Source organism: Parus major, chromosome 1 (genome assembly GCF_001522545.3).
Source record: "Parus major isolate Abel chromosome 1, Parus_major1.1, whole genome shotgun sequence".
Taxonomy (NCBI): Eukaryota; Metazoa; Chordata; class Aves; order Passeriformes; family Paridae; genus Parus; species Parus major.
In genome coordinates this window covers 65340893-65358801 of record NC_031768.1, presented here as the reverse complement: position 1 = coordinate 65358801, position 17909 = coordinate 65340893, and the positions used below count along the sequence as shown (strand labels likewise).

General features: G+C 43.8%; 1 protein-coding gene across 6 annotated transcripts; it reads left to right on the top strand.

Annotated features, from left to right (window-relative positions):
* The first annotated feature begins 37 nt into the window (after positions 1–37).
* On the top strand, positions 38–11448 carry LOC107213325 (gap junction beta-6 protein). Of its 6 annotated transcripts, none has more exons than XM_015647645.3 (3): positions 38–166; positions 621–697; positions 9624–11448. In XM_015647645.3, exon 3 carries the CDS (start codon positions 9646–9648, stop codon positions 10435–10437), a length of 792 nt encoding a protein of 263 aa, XP_015503131.1. In that variant the 5' UTR covers positions 38–166; positions 621–697; positions 9624–9645; the 3' UTR covers positions 10438–11448. The 6 variants fall into 6 exon arrangements, with proteins under 6 accessions (XP_015503131.1, XP_015503123.1, XP_015503140.1 ...); XM_015647637.3 differs by having other exon boundaries at positions 618–697; XM_015647654.3 differs by having other exon boundaries at positions 618–741.
* The last annotated feature ends 6461 nt before the right edge of the window (positions 11449–17909 follow it).

Sequence of the window (17909 nt, the reverse complement as noted above, 5' to 3'; positions counted from 1 at the left end):
CGGCAGGTGAACGGGGAGGGACCTTAAAGCTCCGGGGCGGCGAGGCTGGGGCCGCCCGCTCCGCAGTCACCGGCGGAGCCACGCTGATCGGCGCAGCCCGGCCGCGGCGCCGGGAGCTCCCGGCGGGCTGAGCGCCCCTCAGCAGTAGCGGCCGCCGCTGAGGCAGGTGAGGGGCGCGGCAGGGAAAGGAGGGACGGAGGGAAGGCAGGGACGGAGGGAAGGCAGGAAGGGGTGCGGCGGGGCAGGGCAGGTGCCCCTGGGCAGGTCCCAGCGGGCAGCTGAGGCCGCACTTGTTGCGCTCCAGCGCGGGGCCGGGGCCGCGGTAGCGCAGCCGGGAGCTCTGGTGGCGCTGCCCGCCGGGGAGGGAGCGGGGCTGGGCGCGGAGCCGCCGTGTGCGCTGCCCACCCTGCCCCGGCAGGATTTACCCTGCCCCGGCAGGATTTACCCTGCCCCGGCAGGATTTACCCTGCTCGTCATGGGCGCTCTCCGCTTCCCGTCCCTGGCTTCAGCGTCAGGGGGAGTGCTCTCAACCCTGCGAGCAGTTTTGTTTGGGAATGCTGGTGTCTCTGTTGGTTACGCGTTTAACTTAGAGCGAAATCTTTATATTCGTCTCCCAGCAGCTCTCTGTAAGCGCGTTATGTGAAGTACGTACGGCCAGCTACGACACTAAGCAAAATCAAGGCTCCTGCAATTACAGGTAATTTGCGACACGCCTACAGATGTGAAGAGAGCTGCGGGAAGGTAAACAGCTTGCATCAGTAAAACTGACAGGTCCTGTAAGTGTCTGATCACACGCTGGAAACATTCCTTAGAATTACAGGGAGAATAGGAAATGAGGTGTGAGTCAGGAATAAATGTATTTCTGAGTATCGGGGCTGGATAAGATCGCACAAAGAAAGAGTACTTATGGCCTTAAATAAATCACAAAGGACATGCTGGAGTAAGGGCAGGAGTGCTTGCTTAGTTCCTGGCACTAGCTAGTAGCTGGGCATGTTCTGGGCATGACCGGCTTTTCCATCATCAGGTTTTCCTAGACTGGGGGTTTCTTTTGCCGTCTCTCATGTTGAAGAATCTCTCCCCTTTTCTCAGCAGAGGAAATGTTTTTTTTTTTCTTGCACCCTATTCGTTTTCACCATGTAGTCTGGGAAAACTCTTGAGACAACAGGCAGAGGGTTGCAAGAAGGAAGTTGTCTTTTGTTGTAAGAATGCTCTTACGTATCCAGGTTTTATGACTTTAATGATTAATGGCTGTGTCCTGTATAAAATACTGTGAGGGTTTGGGTCTGGATTTGGTCTGAGATCACCACAGGATACATGTGTACACTGAGTCAAAAGCGGAATAAAATATATTTTCATCCATGATTTTGTTGAGGAGTTAGGTAATTTTTAACGTTTCTTGGCCTCCGCTGCTTAGCTTGGAAACTCTACTTGCCGGATACATCCTTTGAAGAGCCCTAGAGAAAAGACAGTAGGCAACAGGATGTTCGTGTGATTGGGTTAGATCTGCATTAGAGAACAAAGCAATGGTGGGACAAGCCTCAGCCTGGGAGAAGGCGGTACCTCAATGTGTCAACTAGACATTGTAATGTAAATTTCCAGGTGGGCTTTTCAGCACATTTCCAGAGCCATGAGATTACATCTATTCTGCATGTATCATATGTACATGAAGGAGACTTCAGATGGTCCCCAGAATTGTCAGTCTCATAATTGGTAGGATTACATATCTCAGAGCTTAAAAATGGAACAGTAAAACCCCATGAATTAGCATGCTTCTCTAGAGAGATTGATTCTGTCTTGACAGAGCTAATTCTCTCAATTTGCTGAAGCTGGGCCTCTGGGGCCTCTGACAGTTTTGCTGCTTTGCATCCCTTGATGCACAACCCAGGTAGATTGTTTGGGCAGCCTCATTTATTTTGTGCAAAAAAAGTAGTTGTGCGTTGAAAAATTTACAGCAGACTATCTTAGTAGCTGGAAAGATAACAGCACTTAAGAGTTATACATGCAAGCAGTAACAGTCACAGCATAACCTCAGTGGGTACTTGTGAGTAAAGAGGATGCTTTTGCAAGTTGATTCCTGTGAACAGTTCCAGTTAAATCAGTGGTCCCAGACACTGCATGAAATAGGAGCGTGGGTTGAAGCTGTTTTTTCTTTTGATGTTTCCCCTTGTTCTGTTTCTTGCTGATTTAATTGTTACTTAATGATGACTGATGAGGTATCTGAAAGGAGAATTGTGAGTCTTGCCTGGCTAAACACTAGTTTGTGTAAGGAAAAGCTTGAAGTGATAATATATGAGGTAAGCTAATGTGCTGTCAAAACAACAGGAACGTGGAAAAAGAGAAGCCCATCTCCTATTAGTTGAAAAAAGAATTTGGAAACTAATTATATTCCTTATCTTGCACCTGCATTTCTTCCTGTAACAGAGTTTTAAAAAGAAAAAAGTTGCTTTTGACTTTACTCTTGATAAATGAAATAACAAAATACATGCTCAAGGAAAAGCTGCAGTGCAGTGTAAATCGATAGTGTTTATAAGTTTAATTAGTGTTTCCAAAAGGGTATGAGTTCTGCGTGTGAAAGAAAACAGCCTTATTAATTTTAGAGGAAAGGAGAGACTTGTAGAGAGGATGTAGACATTTGCCTAGGTGTAGGAGGATGGAAATAGGAATTAGGTAACAGGCTTTAAAAAATGAAAATAAAAAGTAACATTAAAAAGTTACTCTGATGATCAGATGTGGGGCACAATATCTCTAAAACTTTAAGATATGGAAAATAGGACACTTGTATCAGTGGAGACATGGTCCTTTGGAATTTGACTTTCTTCCAAAGAAGCTTAAAGCACACTTTGAAGGAAAGGTTTACAGGGGAAAATGGCTGAGACAGGCTAAACTCTCAGGACTTGTGCCATCTCGTTATACCTTCAAGTGTGACCTCTGATTTCCTGTTCTGTACGAGTGGAATGAATTTTGTGCAGAGAACATTCTGAAGGATAGTAATCTCTAGTTACACTTGCAGATTGGGAAATAGGTATGGATGTTTCCAAGCACCCTTTGAAAATGACTTAAAACTTGCATGAGGGCACGAATATGGGACAGTCATAAGGGTGTTGTGGGCAAAAACTGAACCCTTAAATAGTCTTCATATTTGAGTAGCATAATTTTTAAGTAACATTTAACTACATACAAATTGGGTCTTAATCTGTTGGGTTTCTCTGGATTTCATGCTGGTTTTAATTAGAGCCAAGAATGCCTCCTGTTTTCCTAAACTTGAGTAGAAGGAAAGAACAATGACTGCAGTGTTCAGACCTGCAACTGTCAGAGGTTTCCTGTTCCCAATTAGTCTTTGCCTGTTCTTGTGTCAAATCAGATATACTGTAATCCCTCTGTCATGACTCTTCTCCTCCCTAGTTTCCACTCTGATCTGGAGACAGGTGTTCAGAACAAAGTTTGAGAGCTACTAGAGAGACTTACACAGACTTTTGTGGTTGTTAGGCTGCTCCTTTGATCTTTTTCAGCTTTTTAGGAAAGGAGTTGATGGTATTCCAGAGTCATCCAGCTGTATACTCCTTTAAGCTTTTAATATGCTGCTGTAAATTTAAAATAGCTGGAAGCTACCTGTTAAAGGATTTTAGTTGCCAAGGCCTAAGTTCAAAGCTTTGTCTTCTTGCATTTTGAACTCTGCATTAAAGCCATAGCAATGTAGGGAGCTGCATTCTTTTTCAGATGTGAGAAATATCCTGGATGATTGAACTAAAGCTCTGTGTTTCTAGCTTTGAGCTGCTACTTATCTGTCTTGGTCCATTGAGCTTCTGAAGGTTGTAATTGCAGTGGAGCATTTCAGGAGAATAGCCCTGTGAGATGGTGAGATTTTTGTTATCTTTAGGGTAATGTCTGGGAAACTGAGGCATGGGGCAGACTGACAAATTAGGTAGGAAGTCTGAGCAAATTAGCAAGTGCTTGCTGTAGCCTGTGTACCAGCCTTTCCTGGTGAAATAAAAGGATGCTGTCTTTTGGAAGATGTTAATCTGTATTTATTAGAAGCTTCCTTGCTTCAGCCTTGGCGGTGCTGCTGCTCTTGTAGTACAGAACCAAAACTAACTTAGCAATAGGAAAAACAAAATCTACACACTGGCAATTAAGTGCTTGCTGTAAACTAGATGCCAGGTTGGCAGGGTGGAGGCATGCTAATGCAAAACTGCTGAAACCCAGACTAGTTTGTTCCTCAGATCTGAGTAATGACACGGCATTATGCAGCTCTAGGACACCTCGATGCTGGTTATCAGCTCCCCCGCTGTGAGCCACTGCTCCAGTGCAGCTATTGAGATCAACACCTGAAGGGAAAGTTGTCTCAGCAGCACATTTGAATGCATGTTGGACCTCAACATGCAGCAGTACTTACTGTGCTAAGTTGTGTCATAAAATAATTTTGGTAATGATTTTGCATCTGTTAGTTTAGATGTTCTGAAGCTTTTCTATGGAAAAAGTTCTGCATAAAACTGTTACTCTTGGGTATGTGAGCTACCTTTGTCCCCAGCTTGGAGGGCAGGGAGGGACACTTGAGACCAGTGCTTTTTTGCTTAAAGATTATCTTGGTTAACACATTCGCACATGGGATAAAGTGACTTCTGTCTTGGCAGTCAGCTGATCTTTTATCAGTATCCAGAGGCACTGCTGAAAGTGATGGAATGTCACACCAAACTTCTGGTACACTGTACACTAAAATTCTGATAGAAGTGGAATCATTAGGAACACCCTCTAAATTTCTGTGTAAATCCAGTACAGTAAATAAATTTATATCGAAATTGAAGATGAGAATGGTTTAATATTAGTCTGATTTTATGCATAAATTAGGGGTCTGTGGACCTCTTTTTGAATGGCACTCTTAGATGTTCCTGCAGTATAAACAGGTATTGTAATACTTGGTTATGGCTACTTTTTTTTTTTGTTTGTAATATCCTATAGCACAAGTACCATATATGTATGTGATAGACATGTATCTTCTGTTGTTTTTACACCTTCACTGTATTCCAGCTGTGGATTTAGCCAGTGAGCAATAATTTTCCAGTATAACAATCTATAACAAAGGAAAATGGTGTCTGTTAACAAGCCAGCTGTACTCATAAATAGGGGAGCTCAGTGATGATTGTCCTTAGTGTTGTGAATTGCAGGATTTTCATTGGGCGTATGCACTGTGCTGTGATTGCGGTTTAATGTAGGCTTACAGGAGCTAGCTTTAAAGTAGAAGGCAGTCCAGCCATGGCAGCACAGAGCTCAAAATACTGCCCATAAGCTGGAGAACTACAGAAGGAGTTAAGCTGTAGTTCTTCTCTTGCTGCTGTCTAGCTTACTAGTGGGAAAAAACCCACAAACCAACAAGAAGGAAAAACAAACCCCAACTGAATCACCTGCTTATGTGGCTATGTTGTGTGATCATACAGAACTGAATGATCAATTTTCGCTTGTAACTTAACTTTTTAGTCAAGCATGGTGATCTTTTATGATTGTTTTTAACTGTGAACTGTAACAACCATAGCCCTCTGTAGTCCTGTAATTGTTGAAATGAAACAGAAGGTGCTGGTGGTAGTAGAACAGATATCTATGTGGAGGCTTGGAAAAGCTTATTTTCTTGCCCAGTTACAAGTTTTGTGAAGGAGAATTAAATATTTAATCCACTCCCCTGTAAGAAATTACTCTAAATGCTTAGTTACTCAACCTTGCTAACTTCAGCTGTCTTCTGTTCTCCCCAGTTCCTTCCTTTATAACCAATCCCTATCCTCATTGCTACTTTACATTTTTTCCACAAAATTCACCTAAGCTTTCATGTCTTTAATGTGTTCTTGTAATGTTCTGTACCAGCAAACTAGAGAAGTCATTGGCTGTCTACATACTATTATTTCTGTAAGCATTTGGCAGGATTTGCTCACATAGAATAAGATTTGCTCATGTAGAAATAATATCTGGACTGGCTCTATATAAATAGGACTCACCAATCCATTAAAGGGGTGTAATTCTCCTGCTTTCTTCTTTGGTCAGCAAGACAGTTAATATTTTTCTTGCTAGTGAAAAGGGAAGCAAGTATTTGAAAGAAAGATAATGTGTGATCAAGGCTCTAGCTTTTGAGTGAGTAAAGAGTAAATGAGCCATCATATCAGTACAGGTAGCCTTGACTGAGTGTTTAGTTGGAGTGATCTACACTGGTGGCTTTAATACTGTGAAGGGCCATACTTGGCTAACTTAAATTCTGCTTGGATCACTGTGTGTGTGTGTTGGAGAGTGGTGGACATCTTGGCAGTGTCTGAATTGTCTTCATTGGATCCTCTAAATCTCATTGAGGAGAACTTTTTAAAGCGAGCTAGTAGGAAACACTGTGGCCAAAGTATTTGGATGGCATTCAGGCTGCCTGGTACACTACAATCTTAGAAGTGCCATCTTTCAGGGAGAAGATAGTGAGCTTTTAGTGGTGTCTTATCAGTGCCTGTAGCACTCTGGAGTAGTCCAGAAGTTATATAACTCTCTACGAATGTCAAAACAAGCCTGAGAGGCCGTGAGCAAAAAGGAGCAAAGGTTGGTGACTTGCTCAGTAGGCAGTGGGAAGAGCAGTGGCAGGAGAAGCTGAAAAGATAGCTGGAAGATTTGGTAAGGTATGTGGGAAGGGTGAAGGGAGGAATGTTTGGGCAGATGTGAACGACTTTTTTGGAAAGGAGAGGAGAAGTCACCAAGAGACTCTGGGAAAAAGACTGCCTCTTCGAAGTATGGTGACTTTTTCTTCTTTCTTGATCCAGATACAGGTATGTCTTTGTGAGAATTGAAGCACAGTTTTTTGACTTAACTAGCAAATATACTCCCTGAGTAGATGGAGCAAGTCAGATGAAGAGGAGTGTTTATTATATTCGGCATTAAAGCTTTTCCAACACCTCTTTCCCACCGACTGCTCATTCTTACCCATGCTTTGCAATTTGCAACCTGGGGTTCTTTTAGTGGTGGTTTCATTGTTTCCTATTTTTTAATGAAGCTGTCATTTTCAGATGATTTGTGGTTCTGTGCTGATAAGCTGATGGATGAAATGGATCAGGTTTTAAAAAACCAAACCAACCAAATTCTGGGAAGAATTTGTGGACAAGTCACCTGTTTTATAACGTGCCCTCATGAAGTCACAGGAGATGAACTATAGGAGAACCTTAAGAGAAAACAGGACATGGGGAGCTTCTTGAGCTAACTACACACTGGTGAACTTGTATTTTGAATCTCCTTCTGCACAGGGAGGAGGAAACAAATCCATGTTAAGCTATAACAAAATGGTAGCATTACTGGTGTGCAATGAGAGGTGAAGCTAAGAAACAGGGCTTATCTGGAGCAGATACACAGGTTTCACTTCAGTCTTTTTCCTCTAAGAGGATGGTTGACAGGCAGGGAGAAGATGGAATGACTGGGAAGAAAGTAAGGACTCTGGTAGAGTTACAGGATAGGTGGATAGTGTGTGTAATATCACAGTTTGCATGGTGCCAGTCTTCTACAGGATTTATTTTCAAATGTTCATAAGTATTTCTAGTTGTAATACTTGGTTGTAGTGTCATTTTATAAGTAGTGTAATTGCCATATGTGTATAATAGTAACAGAATGCTAAAAAGTTGTAACTGTCTCTGTTTAAAACAGCAATAATTGCCAAGGAAATTCTGAAAGAATTTTCATCAATCAGTCGACAGAAAAAGGGGTGGAAACAGTTAAAAATCCAGCTGATACGTCTTGTATTAAGGGTCTTTCCTGTGTCCTCATAGGGTTGTTATCCTACAGAGACTCTGTAACAGTATGCTAATGAAAAAAGACTCTTTATTTATAGAAAAAGTAACCTAGCAGGATAGCAAGGTAAGTCTGTTTCAGGGCTGGTTTCAGCCATATACAGAGGAGATGGCCCATATAGATTGTGCATCCTAAAGGAGGCTCAGGAAAAGTTCTTTCCAATCTGGAGGAGATCTTGGATCTCCCCCTCGGTTTTCACCTCCTGGAGTATAACCCCACACAGTCAACCAGCAGGATATGAGGGAAATGTAATTTGAGGAACTAGTGAAGGGAGATTACATTTAAATCCCAGTAACTCAAGGAAAAGATCCCATTGTGTTGTGTAACAATTAAGTGTCCTCATTTTCTCTGAGCTGTTGTGTACTTTGACTGATACTCAATGTGGCCTACTGACTATATGTAACTCACCGTGAACTAGGAAGTTTTTTGACATTACTCAGAATAGGAGTGTGACGTGGAAGACAACTACAGAGTAGTGTCGTCATTTTCTTCCTCACAGAGTGTGATCCAGCTCACAGTCAGGAAAATCTTGTGATTGATATGATGACCTTTTTGCCAGTAGCTGGTCTTTAAAGCAACTTTGAAAAAATTATTTTGCTTATTGCTGCCTTGTGCTGTAAATGCCAAAGAAATATGGGCTCTGAGATACAAAAAAATTAACCAAGTTGTGAAATAAAATCCTTCATGAGCAGTTTCAGAGCCAAGAGATCTGTGAGCACTCTTAGAGGGTCCTGGCTGATAGGCACCAAAAATGCCAATTTCTTGCATACAGAGTTAGCTTGCAAACTAACTTGTAAATCCATCTGGAGTGGAGGGGTGGGGGGAGATGGGCTGAAATGCGTCTGAATGCTCTCTGTGGAAAAGCTGTTCGTGGAAGCTGTGAAAACCCAGACAGTTGTGGTGTTCTGGAGGAGACCAAAAAGTGAAATCCTTAATTTGTTACAGTCATAGTACTTTGAAACTCACCTGCTGGAAAATATATGATTCTGTTGTAAAAGTCTCTGAGCTACTTCTGGCTTGTCTGAACTCTTCAAATGTTGACTATAGCATTCTGCCAGCCTCTGAAATGTCTCCCCTAATCTAATCCCCAGACTAATGAAGGCTGTGGTATGAGGGGGAAAAAAAAGCCCAACCTGACAGGTATTTCACAATGAAGGAGTCGTTATCCAGTTACCCTAGGCCCTTTTTGTAGTTAGTGTAAAGAAAAACAATTTTGGTATGAATCTTAAGCATTGATTTAAAATGTCCAGCTCGAGATGGATAAGGACCAAAATTTTACCTTCTTTGCTTCAAGCTAGTGTAGAGTTTGCTTTGACTAAGAATGCAGTCACACTTTTTAAACTCAAGGTCTGTCTTCACTGTTATGTACAAATAATCATTAGTTACACTATAGAGAAAAGGATAAACCAATTTGCCTTGATTTACATAGGAAGTCTCTGTCTAACACATTTTTAACATATCTACTTTACTTTTGATTGATATCTTCTATTATTTTGTTACTGTTATCAAGCTACTAGAAGTTGTATCTTTTCATTTAAGGCTGTGTTTATCGCTTTCCTGTCTGTCTTCCTTACTTAATGTGTCATTGGCAAATACACCTAGGAGTCAAATGAACATGGTGCCATGTGTGTAATCCAGTATGAAATATTACCTGCTGATATGTGATTAGGTTATCATTTATGACTAGTTGTAGGTAAGCCCACTGCGTCAACAAAATGTTACCACATCCAGTGAATATGCTACAATTATGATATTGTCTTTGTTTTAAACCATATGCTTGCTGGTATTTGTTTCCTGTCTTGATTAATCTTAGTTTTGTTGTCTTGTCTTAGGTCAGAGGATTGAAACAAGACAATGGATTGGGGAGCTCTGCATACCATTTTGGGAGGTGTAAATAAGCACTCCACCAGTATCGGGAAGATATGGCTCACAGTCCTCTTCATCTTCCGTATCATGATCCTGGTTGTGGCTGCAGAGAGAGTCTGGGGAGATGAACAAGATGACTTTGTCTGCAACACGCTTCAGCCTGGCTGCAGAAATGTTTGCTATGATCACTTTTTCCCCATCTCTCACATCAGACTCTGGGCCCTGCAGCTGATCTTTGTCTCCACACCTGCTCTGCTGGTGGCCATGCATGTGGCTTACAGGAGGCATGAGAAGAAAAGGCAGTTCAGAAAAGGAGACCAGAAATGTGAATTCAAGGACATAGAGGAAATCAGGAAACAGAGGTTTCGTATTGAGGGCTCCTTGTGGTGGACGTACACCAGCAGCATCTTTTTCAGACTGATCTTTGAAGCTGTCTTCATGTATGCGTTTTATTTCATGTACGATGGGTTCCGAATGCCTCGCTTAATGAAGTGTAATGCCTGGCCCTGCCCCAACACTGTAGACTGCTTTGTTTCCCGACCTACTGAAAAGACGGTGTTCACCATTTTCATGATTGCTGTGTCCAGCATTTGCATTCTTTTAAATGTGGCTGAATTGTGTTACTTACTGACAAAGTTTTTCCTCAGAAGGTCTAAAAAAGCTGGAAATTCGAAACAGCAACCTAACCATGAGAATAAGGAAGAAACCAAACAGAATGAAATGAATGAGTTAATATCTGATAGCTGTCAGAACACAGTTATAGGGTTTTCAAGTAGCTAAGGTGGTGTCAATGCTGATGTTCACTCTTTTTGGAGTGAATGTTTTATATAAAGACTGCAAGTGAAATTTGTTGTAAGAAACAAAGTTGGGTGAGATTTTGATGCATAGTGTCAGATGTCGAGTATGTACATGTCTGGGAAAGTCAGGGCAGCCAGCCTAAGCATGTGAAAATTGTGTGAGGATTAAATAGGAAGATGCACTTTCCTATGAATACCCTTACAAGCTGACTATGACAAGTGGGAAAGCCCACTGCTACCTTCATGCTGACACAGCTCCTGAAAACTAAATGCAACAGCAATAAGAACAAAACTCTTTCCAAGCTAGGTATTGTAGTATTACAAGATGTTTTGTAATAGCGATAGTTTTTACTTGTGAACTGATGATTAAAATATTTTTCTAAAATCTAAGATTCCATATGTTACTTAAGGTGTTATAGTACACAACTGACTGTGTTTTATTTCTTAACCAGGCATATGCAGACAAACCCTGCAATATCATATTCATAGAGAAGAGACAGCAATAGGCTACATACATCTTCACAGCTTTGCAAGTGCTGCTTGAGTGGGCAGGTAGCTGGAGGCACTTGCATACATGCTGCTGCCTGTAGGGGAATTGTATGAAAGCCCACCAGTGTGGATAATTGAGGTAGCTAGATTCTGAGTGCAAACTCATGCCTAAAAACAGCACAAGAATATAGTTGCAGCCTATGTAGGCTTGTTTAAAGATCTAGCAGACCTGGTAATCTTACCAATCTCTTCATTGCATACTGCCAGTTTTATAGCAACTTACTTGAGTTTATGTAGATGTTTATTTCTGCAATGTATTAGCTGTATTTGTTTCTTTATACTGTATCACATCATGGAACTTTTTTGGTTTTGATTTGTTTGGTTTTTTTGTAATAGACTGATGGTGCTGTTATGAGACTAGAGTCTGTCTGGTTTCAAGGACATGGAAAAGTATTACTGGAAATGGAGCAAGTCTTCTGAATAAAAGGCAAACACTTCAACTGTTCTTAGTAAAGTGAGAGTCTATATGTGAATGCTAGGCAAGATTTTAAGTAGGAACTTAGAAAAACATTTTCAAGTAGAGACTCTACATCCAAAGTGTACATAACCCCTAGACAGCTCTCATTCCCATCCAGGGCACTGATGCCCTAACTCTGTTGTCCGTACTCTAATGGAGATACTGCCATGCACTCAAGAGTTACCTGTGTATGTGGCTGTGGGAGGGGTGTGCTTGTGAAAGAAGGGGAACCTGAAAGTCAGAGGTGGGTGCAGTGAAAGGCAGCTATATTGTCTTGTGTGCTTCCTGTTTTGGGCCACTTCTTACCACCATGGATACACTGACCTCGGTAGAGCTAAGTTTTGGGGGTTGGTTTGTTTGTTATAATCAATTTCACAAATGGATTAACCTCACTGTTTTTGTATAATGGAGCTACTCTTCCAAGGTGCAGAACAAAGAGCAGGTATCCTTAGGAGCAGATACTGCAGAGTGCCGTTTTCCTCATGCTGTTGTATCACACTTCTTACAGGTGCTGGCACAGCTCTGTGTGTGTTCATGTTGTAAGAGAGCTTGGGTGGGTTGGTGGTTTTATGTGTGACTAGTAAAACCCTAACAGGGAGCAGGGACAAGCCATGGGAGAGGGAAAATACCTAGAGTCAGCTCTGTCCCTGCATGAGGGCCTGAGCTGAGCCCTGTCATTTATCTGTTCTCTTACACTGGCAAACTCCTGATCTTTCCTGCCTTCACAGCACATTTTCTTTTTTAATCACTGTTGTGAAAAGAAATTGCTACTAGTCTTCTGGATGTGTCTACCAGCAAGCTCGAGGAAAAGGTATGCACAACTATAGTAGATTAGTGTATCTTATTCTCTCTGCAGTTTTAAAGAAGCTGTTCATTTAGGGTCAGGAAGGTGGGTGCTCAGGCTGTACCTTGCTGGATCACCCCACAGTCTGCCCTGGGGCACAAGCAGAGTGATGGTTCCAGGGTGTGGAGATACAGCTGCTCCTCTTCCAGGACTGTGTTTTATAGAACACCTTGAGACTTGACTTTCATTTAGGACATCTGTGGATCACATACCATATATGAATGGAGATCAGTTAACAATTATGCTTGATTGGGTCTTACCTCCTTGGTTATCAATTTGAAATAGCCCTATGCTGAATGCCAATAAACCTGTGAAATACTTTGAGGGAGATAAGTTTTCCTCAGATGGAGGAGGGGTAGTTTTTCTTGGTCTATGATAAAATCCAGGCCTGCAAAACCCCAAATGGGGCTATGATGATAGCTCTCTGTGGTTTTTCTTTTCTTCCTCATAAGTTTTCAGTTAGTTCTAGTCCAGCAGTTAGTTATTTTCTAGAACATCAGTTCCATGACTTTCTTTTCATTGTGGGTAAGGGGGCAAAGTTTCAATGAAGAAATCAGTTGTCTGCGGTCCTTTCTAAGCCAGCACAACTCTGTGTGGCCATGCTGTAAATGAATCCCAGTTGGCTGAACATTTCCTGCATTGTAGCAGGACCTGGTAAGGTGCAGTCTGGCAACACTGCCCCGTTGCTGGTGTCCTGGCAGCCAGATGGGTTGGGAACAAATTGCCAGTCCCTGTCCAATCTGCACCAAGGGCAGCTGTAAATCAAAGAGTCGGAGCCGATCCAAGGCTTCACTAGCACTAAGCTATTGATCATCTCAGCAGGCAAGACCAGTTGTGACCAATGTGTTTGGCTGAAGTATTTCTTCTCATTCTATATACAACCCTCATTATGAACACTCTCCTCTGAAATATCCCTGCTGCATATTGTGGCCTCAGCAGAGGAGGTGGCTGTGTTTTGTAGGGTCACAGCTAACCCTTTCTGCAGGGAAAAGCCGAGCTGCTTTTCTTTGTTTCCAACTTCCTATGCCTCCCCAAACTGGTTGGGGGTGCTCTGAACTGCAAAGCATACCCATCCCCAGATGTTCTCTGTGCTTGTGCATGCTCTTGCTCCTGCCCTGCAGCTTGGGAGAGGGTCTCCCCAGCCCTCTAAGTCTCTGACTTACTGGTGACCAGTTTGTACTGTACTGGCACCACCATCCTCCCATGGTAGTTTAGCCAGTTTTCTCTGATGGCAGCTGGCTCAGTTGTCTCTGCCCATCCCTGCTGCAGTTCCCCACCCTGTGATTTCTCCTTTGTTATGCCTAGGGCAGAGATTGCTTAAATTGGTTTTGATGCCAAACAATTAATCAGAGCCTCTGGAAAAGCTCCCTTGCAAATTCCCTGTATCCCCTCCCACCTTCTTGTGTTGCTGTCCTTTCAAGCAGGCAGGAGCCTTGATGGCCTACAAGTGCAGCAGTACTGGCTGCTGGACTTTATTCCTGTTATGCATTGTGGCCCTTGACTCCAGCACCACTGCACACCCTCCTCCATCCTTCTCTCTTCCTTTCAGCTCAGCCCCATTGCAACTTTGACTCTGTTTTTCTATTGACCTGGGCCAATCCCAGCAGCCCTGCATGCCAAAGATCTAAAATACATGAGACCAGCTGTGGGATGGTCTGAACCCACTCTCCTCCTTTTGCATGTTTAAGCTGCCTCCCCTATGCCAGGTGCTGCAGCTATGAGCTCTTTGCTGCCAGGTTAGAGTCACTTTGGCTCCCCAACCCTTTCCATGGTGTATGCTGTGTCAGCCCAGTGCCTCACCCACCCTTGCCCTGCAAGAATGTGCTGGAAAGCTTTGCCACAGCCAACATGAGGCAGACCTCTGCTCTGAACTGCCTAGTATTGTTTTTCTATTGCCACTGTTATCTGTATTCCCCTTACTGAGCCAAAGCTGTATTATAATCCTGCTGAAATAAATCTATTTCATAGAATCATAGAATAGTTTGGGTTGGAAAAGACCTTGAGAGGTCATCTAGTATACCCTTGCAATGAGCAGGGGTGTCTTCATCTAGATCAAGTTGGTCAGTCCCATCCATTGTAACCCTGAATCTTTCTAGTGATGGGGCATGTACCATCTCTCTGAGCAGCCTGTTCCAGTGTTTCACCACCCTCATTGTAAAAAATGTCATCCTTTAATCTATCAAGTCTGAGTCTGCCCTCCTTTAATTTAAAAACATTGCCCTTGTCCTATTGTAAGTGGGCCTGCTAAATTCATCAACATCTTTCTTATAAGCCCTTTTTAACTACTTAAAAGGCTGCAAAGAGGTCTTGTTGGAGCCTTCCCTTCTCCAGGCTGAACAACCTTAATTCTCCCAGCCTGTCTTCACAGGAGAGACCTTCCATTCCTCTGATTGTTTCTGTGGCCCTCCTCTGGACACACTACAACAGGTCCACACTTTTCTGTTCTGAAGACTTCAGAGCTGCTGCAGCCCTGCAGGTGGGGTCTGAGCAGAGCAGAGCAGAGGGGCAGAATCCCCTCCCTGGCCCTGCTGCCCACGCTGCTCTGGATGCAGCCCAGGACACCTTTGGCTTTCTGGGCTGGGAGTGCACACTGACAGCTCATGGCCAGCCTCTCACCCACCAGCACCACCAAGTCCTCTGCAGGGCTGCTCTCAATCCCTTCATCCTATTGATACTTAGGGTTGCCCTGACCCAGGTGCAGCACCTTGCATTTGTCTTTGTTTAACCTCATGAGGTTCCCGTGGGCCTACTTCTTGAGCTTGTCCAGGTCCCTCAAGTGTGTCATTTGAAAACTTGTTGAGTTTTCACTTGATCCCACTGTGTATATCTGACATCACTGATGCAGATATTACAGAATATTCTGAGTTGGAAGAGACCCACAAGGACCATGAAGTGCAACTCTTAAGTGAAGGGCCCCATATAGGGATCAAACACACCACCTTGGTGTTATTAGCACTGTACTCTAGCCAACTGAGATAATCTCAGTGGCTCAAATTAAAGGTCATATGGTTTGAAACCACCTGCCATGGCAGAGGAAAGGGGATATTAAACAGTCTGGTCCCAATATGGAGGTGGTCCCTGAGGGACACCGCTTTTTGCCAATCTCTATTGGGACATTCAACCACTGACCACTCCTTTTTGGATATAACCATCCCAACTTATTCCTCATCTACTGAACAGCATATCTATTAAATCCATCTCTACATTTCAGAGAGAAGGATGTTGTGAGTGGACTGTGCCAAAGGCCTTAAAAAATGCAGGTAAATGATGCCTGTAGCCCTTCCCTTGTCTGCTGCTGTAGTCACCCCATCACAGAAGGCCACTGGGTTGGTTAGGCAGGACTGGCCTTTGGTGAAGCTGTGCTGGCTGTTCCAAATCACCTCCCTGTCCTCCATGTGCCTAAGCCTCTGTGCTCTCAGAAAGCATGTCTCTGAAGCCAGAGGGACTGTTAGGATGAGACCCTATGCCACACTGGCCACTACTGTCCCCTCAGGTGGGCCCATGGGCAGAGACCATCTCCACCTCAGCAAACTTCCTCACAGGGACGTTGCATTGCGCTGCAGCGGGAGCACGACTGGTGTGGCAGCCTTGGCACTGCCAGAGGCAGTGTGTACACCCATTTCCCTGAACAGCCCTGTAATGTCAGGCTTGTATTTCTCAGCTTTGGCATCTAAAGGTGAATGGCCTCCTCTTCAGCTTCCAGAGAAGCTGAAAATTGCCTTCACAAAAAAAGATGGTGGGGGGGTGCAAATAACTTCTGCAGTTTCCTACCCACTTGTCCCTGCACCCCTGATGCTGTTTTGGAGTATGCAGAGCTGGGTGGCTCAGGTGGGCTTCTCCAGAAAGAAGCACCCAACACTGTGACCAACAATCACGGAGCAATGGACAGGTGGGTCCGTGGGAGGAAAAGACAGGGAGAGGTTCTTGCAGAGCCCTGACTCAGCCATCAAGTCCCAGCATGGGCCCCAGTCAGCACCTTGTTTCATCTCTGGCAGGAGGCATACGGATGGCAGTGCCGCTCCCTGCACCTCGTCACCGCTGGCTACCACCTGCCTGAGCCCCTGGGACACCCATCAATGTCAGAATTTAGACTTCAGCCTCCCCACACCCACCAGTGCTCTCATCATCACATCGGCCCTTTCTGCAAGCTTGCAGATATTTCAGGGCCAGATCCAAAGCTCCTCACTGTCACTCAGCAAATCCCTGTTGATGCTAAGCAGGCTTGGGCTGGGCCCTTAGGAAGGGCGTAACTCCTTAAAAACACTGCAATACCACCCAGATGCTTTCTGCACTCCCCTTTTGCAACATCAGGTCCCATTTCACACAGCAGCTGTTACCTCCTGGCCGCAGATCTCCACACTGGATACGTAATTCCTGGTTCAGGCCGTGCCCACCCATGGCCAGAAGTGATGGTGCCCCAGTGCTGTGCAGGCTGAAGAGCTATACTGATGTGTGGTCATGCTCTCACAGACATTTCAGCCACTTCCAGTTTCTGCTGGTGGCTGCAGAAAAGACTTTCTTACTTAGAGGGGGAGAGGAGCTCTCTAGAATGTTCTGGTTTAACAAATCCAAGAGGTTTTTTGTTTTTCTTTTCTGTTGTTTTGGATGTTGGGAAGCCACTTATTTATGTATGAGCCCATGAATCAGAGAAGCTTGGGACAGCAAGATCAGTAAAGCAGGAAGGTTTTACACCCTGCTGGCTCACAACCCAACAGGACCCTCAGTCCATGGCAGTCAGGCAATTTGACTTCCTTCAGACCCAGAGGCAGAGCTGGTTGTCCTAACAATTCAGAGCAGTATGGTGCAGCCTTTCTATATTAGCCAAACCACAGTGGACTCCTGGCAAATCTAATTTCTCCCACTATTTTACACCACCATCCCTTTGTTATAATTTACATGATGCACCTCTCAGGCCAGTGACCCATCTCAGTGATGTCCTTGGGAGGTCTGGGAAATTTTGGCAAGTATTAAACAACGATGACATCGTATAAAGCATGGTAATGGCCTCGAGAAAGAATCCTTTGATGCCACCTAGGATATGTGAAAAGCCTGGAAAGAAAAGCAACTGGTGAACCCTGTGGCCCAGGCAAAACTCCCTGTATGTCCCTGGGGCTAAAGTTCACAACAGTGAACCTGGAATGGCTCTTGTAGCTTTCAGCCAGATGTGGGTGACACAGGAGGGAGAATTTAATCCTGTTATTAGGGATGATTGCTTCGGTTTAATTAAAATATTGCCCAGGTAGGAACACACTGTGTGTTCAGTTGAGGATAATAAAAAAACGTTTGAAAACATCCAACAGAGGCTGTCAGAAAAAATTGCCACACACAGTTATTTACTCAGTTTTCGGTTTCTTATCTGGTAAAAATTTAACTAGTTCACCAGTACCTGCAAAATTTCCCAGAGTAGATAAGGTTTGTGCAGTGAGCCAGAACACTCCTGTCTCCCACACCACAGCTGTCCAAATGGGGCTGAACTCAGCTCTGATCCCACAGTTCCAAAAAGGAGGAATAATGAAAATAATAGTTTGTATTGACACAGATAAGTGTAGCAAAAAGTAGGATTCCCAGCAAATGTTTTAAAACCTGGGTTAAGGACTCAAGTTTT

What these genes read in the sequence shown, in the direction of transcription:
- LOC107213325 (XM_015647645.3), top strand. Translation starts at nt 9,646, where the DNA reads ATGGATTGGGGAGCTCTGCATACCATTTTGGGAGGTGTAAATAAGCAC.